Source organism: Lycorma delicatula, chromosome 6 (genome assembly GCF_047948215.1).
Source record: "Lycorma delicatula isolate Av1 chromosome 6, ASM4794821v1, whole genome shotgun sequence".
In the NCBI taxonomy this organism is placed as follows: Eukaryota; Metazoa; Arthropoda; class Insecta; order Hemiptera; family Fulgoridae; genus Lycorma; species Lycorma delicatula.
Genome location: NC_134460.1, coordinates 17,136,184 through 17,145,434, shown reverse-complemented (window position 1 = coordinate 17,145,434; position 9,251 = coordinate 17,136,184). Strand labels below are relative to the sequence as shown.

The window sequence follows — 9,251 nt, the reverse complement described above, 5'->3', positions numbered from 1 at the left end:
TTTTTAAAAATCTTCTTCCTAATTATTAAAATTTCTAATCTAAGAAGGAAATCATTAACTTTATTTTAATTATAATATTTTTTTTTGTTATTGTGGGTAAAGATTTTTTTATTTATTTTATAACTGCTGATATGATATTTATTACAAATCAGCTTAACAGTGTAGAAAGCACCTTTTTGTTATTAATTTTCAACAAAATTTAATTATAATTCTTGATTAATATTAATGTAAGTGTACTTTAAATTTGTCTTTTAGGTTGGATTATCATAATCTATTATAGCCTATAAAGAAACTAATATATAATAATTTATGTATGAAAAAAATGCATTTTGAATACATTTTATGATCATAATGTTTGTTTAAATTTCATTTTCAGATGGTTCAATATGCGGCCCAGGTCAATTTAGATGCCCAGAAGGAAAATGTATTCCATCTTTGTGGGTTTGTAATTATCAAAGAGACTGTGAAAAGGGTGAAGATGAGTTCTTGGCATGCCGTAAGTTGTAATTTTTTGGTTTTTAAGATAAATATTTTACGCTTTACTAAGATTAGTTAAATTATTTGAATGTTGTCATAACTTGCATTTTGTCTTCATTTGATGTGTCTATGTTAAAATAACCTTCTACTCAAAAAAATTTTAAATTTGGAATATTTTTAGTTTTATTTATGTTTCATGTGACAAACCATGAAATCTAAATGTAACTAGGTGACATTATATATTGAATTGTTTGTTCATATGTTTTTACAATAGTTCTGTCATTTTTAAAATGGATAAGTTCATTTTGATTGTTTCATATGATAATCTAAAAATCTAGAAAATTTAATTGATGTTCTTGATTTGAGACCCATAAGCATATCTACATGTATTGTTCATGTAATAGTGTATCTGTAGCCAGTTATGACCATTGATCATTATTCTAGAAATGTTAATTGAAATGTTGTTAATGTCAGGTGGCCTGTGAATTATTAACCACCAATATGGGAAGGATAACACTAACAACCTTTGAGATTTAGACACCATAATTAATAATTAAGTATACCAATGTCTAATAATGTCACCAATGTTTAATAATTAAATATAATCATATATTATATTAATAAATAGGTAATAGAAACATAATAGTACAGTAAAACCAACTATATGTTTGAAAATAGAGTAAGTTAAATAAGAAAGGATAAAAGTGTTATAAAATTTTGACTTAATCTGGCTGGAAAAAAAGTTTAAATACTATAAAAATGCTTCTCTAGATTAGGAAAATTACTTGTACTGGTTGGAACTTAGTACAATTTTAATCAGATACTACTTTGAGATGAAATACAATCTCAAATCATCCTTCTGATAGTTGAAGAAAATTTAGTTTATGTAAATAAAATAGTTGCAACTTTGAATTAGGAAAGTGATTGAACAAAAAGCTTTTTTATTATATTAGGAAAAATTCTATTTACCAGTTAAAAAATCATTTTTAAAATCTTTTCAGCTAAAATATAAAATCAAAGAGAAAATTGTTATGCAAAGAGAAAATTTCCATGCAATAAAAATATATAAAATTGTTTTTTAATTAAAAATGAAGAAAAAGCTTTTGTCCTTTAAAAATGCAGATACATTTGTTAAAACAGTTATTTTTAAGATAAAATGAGTTGAATTTTAATCGCAATACTGTTTTGTATTTAGATATAATGTTTTTAGTTATGCATGAGTTACCAACATCGTTAGTTCTGATGATATTGTTGTTGCGTTGTAATTATAGCGGAAACTATTGTTGGTATTTTTTTTTTATAATTAAGAATACATTTCTAAATATAAATACGCAGTTGGATAAATTAGGAACACTAGATATAGGTCTGTTAAATAAGATTTATATTTAATCAACCAGTTGAATGCAATATCTACTCGTATTAATTTTAAATTAGAAGCATGATTACTACGAGGGATATCTCTAAAGTAACGACCGCTGAGAAATTTCTCTTCTTAAGTTTGCCGAACCTGTATCGTTCATGGCCACGCTAATAATATACACCCCCCATTGCTGTCTGTAAGTTGTCGCGTTGTATAAGTATCTTTGAGTACGTGTGAGTTATTACGTTATAAAATCAAGAGGACTGCGATTGCCGCCGACTGTGAAATACGTGGATTCATACGTTTTTTAAACCATTAAGCCGGCTGAAATTCATAGTCACCTGGTTGCTGTGTACGGTGATAATGAATGAAAGAAACGTCCGAAAATGGTGTGAAAGGTTTAGAAATAACAGAATGAATGTGCACGGTGAAGAACGTTCGGGGAGCCCCCTCGATAATCACCGAGGACTTGTTGAAACGCATCGATGATGAAATCAGAAAACATCATCGCTCAACGATCTCCGACCTGGCCTTCTTTTTCCTGATGTTTCAAGAACTATTATTGGTCGCATTGTTCATGTAGGCTTCAGAAAGGTTTCTGCACCTTGGGTGCCGCACGTCTTAACGGAACGTCACAAAAAATCCGAATGGTTTTTGCTCTGGAATTTTTGATGCGCTACTTAGACAAAGGTGATGAGTTCCTTAATTCAATTGTTACCGGCGATGAAACATGGATTTCGTATTACACGCTAGAGAGAAAACGGCAGTCAGTGAATGGCGTCATCCTCAATCACCAATCAGACCAACAAAGGTCCAGCCACACCATTTGGACGTAAACTGATGGTCACAGTTTTTTGGGATGGGTTTGGCATACTGCTGATTGATTTCATGCCACGTGGAACTACTAATGCAGAAGCCTTACTGCGAAACTATACGTAAGTTACGGCGCACCATTCAAAATCAGTGACGTGAGCGGCTGACCGACGGCGTCGTCCTGCTGCACGATAATGCACGTCAACATGTTGCGGGTCTGACACGTGATTTACTGAAAACATTTGAATAGGAAATTTACGATTACCCAGCATGTGGTCCGGACTTAGCTCCTTCTGATTACCATTTATTTGGAAAATTTGAAGAATTTTTGAGTGGTAAGCAGATCGCGGGTGACGATGAACTTAAAAGTGCTGTTAATCAGTGGCTAAGTGGACTGGCTGCAGAAGAATTCGACAAGTATATATTGTACCCGGTGTATCGCCACGATAAATTCATGTGGCGATTTATAGAGAAGTAGCATAAGGTATACAGTTTAAGAGAAATAAAAAAATATTTATAAAGTTTTCAGAATAAACTTTTTTACAATGAAGTGGTCTTTACTTTAGAGATAACCTGTCGTATTTTTAAAAATGTTAACACTACATTTCTATAAATTGCTTCAAGTGATGTAGATAAAAATGTGTAATGTACACAAAAAAAAATAAAACGTTAAACGCAAAAATGTATAAACTTGCAGGAGATTTTTTTTCAAAATTATTGCTCAAAAATCAACTTTTTATAAAATATGTTTTCATCTTGTTATAAATGAAAAGCAAATAAACAGCAAAAGATCTGGTAAAAAATTAGTATTATTAGTATTAGTATTATTAAAATTTTGTAAAATTCTATTTTTTTCATCTTAATTTTTTTTTATTATAAAGTTACTAGTTACAAAATTTGGCATTAAAGGTTTAAAGTGGCCAGCCTTAAAAAAAAAATTAATATTTTTTATTACTTTTTATTCCTTTTAAAAAAGTTCAAATATTATATAATCATGTTTCTGGTAATTCAGCCTCCTCCTTTATTAGCAAGTAATAGAAATTGTTATAAAATCCCCCTTTGCTTAACTAGAATTTCTACATTTAGTTATTATTTTTGTTTCATTATGTATTAAAGTTTTACCATTAATGTTATTTCTTAATAGTTCTTTATTATATTTTATTGTTAATTAATATTTAAAATATTAATATTGTTAAAAAAATTTTAATTTTTTTTAAATTGAATTTTGTAAGCATATGTTACAAATTATTCCTTTTTAATTTTATAAAGACATATATTTCTTTTTTTTATAAATGTTTAAATTATAAAAAGTAATAATGAATTTAATAAAAAAATAATTTTCTTTTAATATAAGAGTAAAAAAAGAAATTTTCCAATATACTGGTTTTGTTACTAGAAGGTATGATGATATCCTAATATTCCAAACGTACTACATTACTCTTTGAATGTTTTCTGAATTTTCCTAGAACATCACAATAACTATATGCTAAAGAAATATTTAAAATATTCTTGAAACATTCTAAGAGTAAACATTATAATATTGTTGAGAGTATATATTAAATATTTAATAATAGTATGGTTTTGTTGATTTTGGTTTCCTGTTTTACTTTATGTAAGCATTTGAATAGTTCCTACCCCTTGTCAGAAAAAGTAAGCAAAGTGTAAAGCACTTTCTCCTCCAGTGCTTACATAATTTTTGAACAACTTCTAAAGATCATGTAAAGTATGTTTATATCAAATTTGAGATATTTTGTAGGCGAGGAATTATTATTTTAAAATACGATTATTATTTTAAAAACGACTGATGAAAAACAGAGCATTTAGTTATGTTATCACTGAATGTTTTCTCTTAAGTTTCAGTATGTAGGAAACCCTTTTCCCTAACTTTGGTTGAAACTTTTGTAAGTACTCGGTTTAATCGTTTTTTATGTAGAGTACATCAGATGTTAAAGGGATAATTCATTAGTTTTGTTGATTAAATACTCTTTCCAGTAATAAGAAATTAAATAGAATTTAGAAGTGAAACTAGATTTCTTAACCTCAATTTTTTTTCTTGAATGCATAGCTATAACTACGTACATAGTTTTACTGGATATCATGTCATAGCTTATGGTATGAATTTTTATGACAAATCTAGAAAATGTATTGATTTTATTTTAATATATAGTTTAATAGTGTAATTTTCTTAAACATTTTAGCACCACCTGACTGTGAACCAGGACAGTTGTCATGCGGTCAGTATATATGGAATAAGACATACTGTATTCCACCACATCACAGATGTGACATGACAGTAGACTGTGTTGATGGCACTGATGAAGCTGAATGCAGTAAGTAATTTTATATTACCTAATTATTCTCAGATTATCTTCTACTCTTATTTTTCACTTTCCTTAATAAACATGTTAAATAAAACTTCAACTTTAAATTTCTTCTTAATTATAATTAATAAATGGCACAAGTTAAATGTTTGTTTTTCACATTTTTCTTTGTATCTATATTTAGCAAGTGAATTATTTTGTTTTGAATTTAATTCTGTTTTTTATCTCCAACATAAGCTTCTTTACAACCTTATTTTATTTCACATTATAGTAATCCTTATTTTGCATTTTTGTAATTTTCTGTTAAGCCATCATAATATTTGTATTTGCTTTCACTTTTTATTCATTAATCAGAACATATTAATAATTTTAATAATTAACTGACAGATTGCTGAATAATATTTTTTGTCTTATAAGATAATTGTTTACGTCTGCAAACTAAATTGTCTCATAATTTCAAGGTTTTTACTGCTAATTTTTGCCAGATAGAAACATAAATGTTTCTAAAAATATAATTTGATACATATTGTTTATTTAAAAAATTATTTTGTTAAGTATTAAATTAAAAATATAAAGAACAATAAAGGATATGATAAATATAAACTTCCTTTCATTAATTAATTACATAATAATTATGTGAATTAGTTTAATCTAACCTTCCTTTTTATTTTTTTTTCTAAATAACATGTATTCTGTTGTACCCATGTTTATATTTTTTAATAACATTCAAATAAAAGTTGATTTAATTATGGAATAAAAAAATAAAGAATTTAATTAATTAATATTATGGAATATTAATTAAAGAATTAATTCTGAAATATATAATTACTGTCTTCTAATTAAATCTTGTTTTAATTAAGTTTATTATTTGTAGTTTCTTGAAAATTAGTGTAAATATATCAGCAATAATCTGATATGTTTTGTAAAATGATTGATATTTTCAGGTAATTTTTATTATTATAATGTAATTTCAAAATAAATTATTTAGAATGTATGATTGAATTATATAATATGCTGAAGCTTCAAGCCTATGTGGTGTTTTAATTATCTAAGAAAAAATCTTATGTGGACACCACATGACTTCCTTGTACGTCTATTAAATTACATATATACATTTTTTTTGAATGAAAAGTACATAAAATTTATTTCATTAATAACTTCTGATATTTTTTATATATACATATTTTTTATTGTTATTATTGAATTATTTATTGTAACTTTTTTTTTACAATCAGAGGTTAATAATTGTTAATAAATCAGTATATTTAAATTAAAAAAAAGAAAAAGTTAAAAAAAAGGAGATTTTTAACTCCTGATTCGAACCGATGTGCATTCCCCTTGTAAGATCCAAATATTGCATTAATTAAAATTTTATTTGGCTAAACTCTGGAACCAATGAAAATAAGTACCACTTATGATGTATCACTAGAAAGCTCTCAGTAAGGGCTTATTACTACAGTTAAGAAAAAGTCCAAAATCCAATTTTTTTTTGATTTTGGACACTTTTGGTTCAGTTGATTGCAATCAAAAGAGGAGTTGCATTACAAGATGTTACAACAGTCCCAATCCAAAATTTCAACATCCTACAGCAAATCATTTTTGAGTTATGAAAGATACATATGTACGTACAGATGTCACATCGAAACTAGTCAAAATGCATTCAGGATTGGTCAAAATTAATATTTCCATTGAAATCTGAAAACCGAAATTTTTCACAATCACAATGCTTCCTTTACTTTGTACAAAAATGGTCCTCCTATTCACATAAAAAAATACTTCCTGATATAGCAGGGAGTTAAAATTTAACAGAAAAAAGAGTTAAAATTTAAGAGTTAAAATTTAAATTGTTTTTGGCCTAATTCATTAATGAAAGTATTTAAAAATTTGTTGGCAATCTCTCAAAGAATGGTTGATTTCTAAAATATAAAATTTGTTTAAATTCAGTTTATTTTGTTTTCATGATGGTTCATCCTCTTTTTTCAGAGTATATATTTTCTTTTTAAATTCAAATAGTGAATCGTATCCTAAATAAAATTCCGTGAAAAACCTTGAAACTTTCAGTTTAATTTACTAACTATCTAAATAGTCCAGTTGCTTAGCTGCTAATTCCAGACTGGACTAAGCTGGCTCAAAGTCGAGTAGATATAGTTTTTCTTAACTGGGTTTGAATATTCTTATGTTATTATTATTCTTTGATTGAAGGAATTCAACTAATTGCAATGTTGCAGAAGTGGTCAGTCTGACCACCTACCTTAGTCACAAGATGAACCAATAATTATGTTTTAAATCTCACTATTATCACAACAAAAAATCTCATCTTTAAAAAAATTAAAAATAATCATATTAATGTACAAGCAACTCTTTCATTTTTAATCTTAATTACTATTTTCAAATTGAGTTTGATTTAACACTTGAATTATAAATATGTTCATTAAATTATGCTGTAGTCTGTATTTACTTTTTTTTTATTCTTTATTAGTTTACTATTACTCTGTGCATTCAGTTTAGTGTGCAATTGTATTTGTGATTTATTGCTGTTCCAGATAGGTGACTAAAATGGAGCTCTTCTGTTAGACTTCTGAAAGCTTCTTTACTTTCATTTTATTACCAGCAGACTTCTGGTTTAACATTATCTTTTGTATGAAATAGATTTCTACCTGTTTAATTTTTATATTTTATTTTCTATATTTGTTAGATATAAGTGACGTTATTTCTTGAAAACATCAGTAATTCTTGGTTTAATTAAGAATATAATTAATAAAGGGAATATAATTAATAAAGCATAGAAATAAATAGTAATTAACTCTATTTCCTTTTTAAATATTAAATTAAACCCAATCTTTTAAATTTCATTTACTGCTATATTGCGTTCCAATATTCCCTTCTGTTAACTTGATATTTTTTCTTCCTTTAGGTAAGAAATTTCGTGGAACATACTTATAAATTATATTTGAAGAATGTTGCATATTAGGTTGTTTGCTATAAATTTAGATTTAATTGAAAATGTTAGAATCATTTAAAATGTTCACAATTTTAAAATAATAAAATATTTTAATAAAGCCTTAGTTTCTAGCCTTTAAAAAACATTTGTTTATTTATTGCTTCCTAATATTGATCTGTAAGTACACCTACTTAAGTTTTTTCTTATTGTTCAGTTTTACCCCTCAAAAAATGTTGATTAAAAGAAAATTGTTGATTTTGTCAAACATCAGTCGTAGAAACTTTTGTTCTAATTTTATTTTCTTAGTTACATTATTACTATTGTTAAATAATTATTTACTTGTATTATTTCACAAAGTTATTATGTCAGTATTACTAAATTTTGTGATCTTTTCAGCATATAGGAAGTGTCAACCTGATGATTTTCATTGTGAAACTAATGGGCCATGCTTACCAAAGTCAAAGCAATGTGATGGATATTTTGATTGTAGAAATAAAAAAGATGAAGAAGGCTGCAGTACTTCTCATGGTATTTCTTGTGCTTTAGATCAGTTCCGTTGTGCTAATGGACAACGTTGTGTTGATAATTTTAGTAAATGTAATCACAGAAATGACTGTGGCGATAATAGTGATGAAGAAAATTGCAGTAAGTATAAATTTATTTATTGAGAAGGTTAGTTTTATGAAGGTTACATTTTAAGTTATTATCTTATATTTTGTTTTACATTTTTTTATTTTTAATTTATCATATATATTAATGAAGTTTAAAAAACGTTGTATATAAATGATTTTTTTAAAAATGATTTTAGTTTTTAATTGGCATGTTAAAATACTCATTGTATGTAATATAATATTACAGCCAGTTTATGAATGGAATGTGATAAACTTCTCAGTAACATGCAATATGTTTAGAATATAATTTTTGAAAACAGCTTTTTTTTCAGAAATTTTAACTTAATTTTGACTAAACAAAATCCTAAAGATTTAAAAAGCCATATAAGGAATCATAACCTATAAATGACTAACATGCAATACTCTCAAAGTATATAATTATAATGCTAGTATTATTACTACTATTACTATATGTAATACTAATAATGCATGTGTAATAAATGTAAAATAATATAATATAGCCAAGATATATAAGGAAAAGAATTCATCAGTTGATTTGATTGCATTATATGTGTTACATGCATAATCATAACATTAATTGGGAATCTGTAATGAGACATTTCCTCTTAAAAATTGCATAGCCATTCTAAGGAATAATGCACATCCCGTATTAGACTTATTGAGGAATTACGAATAAAGTTCTTTCTTCACTCTACTGTTGTACGTAT

The 9,251-nt window shown here is 26.4% G+C and overlaps 1 protein-coding gene across 1 annotated transcript in view; it reads left to right on the top strand.

Moving 5' to 3' along the window:
* The first annotated feature begins 379 nt into the window (after window positions 1–379).
* Window positions 380–9,251, top strand: part of mgl (low-density lipoprotein receptor-related protein megalin) — a 129,114-nt gene continuing 120,242 nt past the window's right edge. Inside the window, exons 1-3 of the mRNA XM_075369293.1 lie at window positions 380–496; window positions 4,849–4,980; window positions 8,309–8,557. Coding sequence (XP_075225408.1) covers window positions 4,938–4,980; window positions 8,309–8,557 — 292 coding nt within the window. The 5' untranslated portion in view covers window positions 380–496; window positions 4,849–4,937. The remainder of the gene's footprint in view (window positions 497–4,848; window positions 4,981–8,308; window positions 8,558–9,251) is intronic.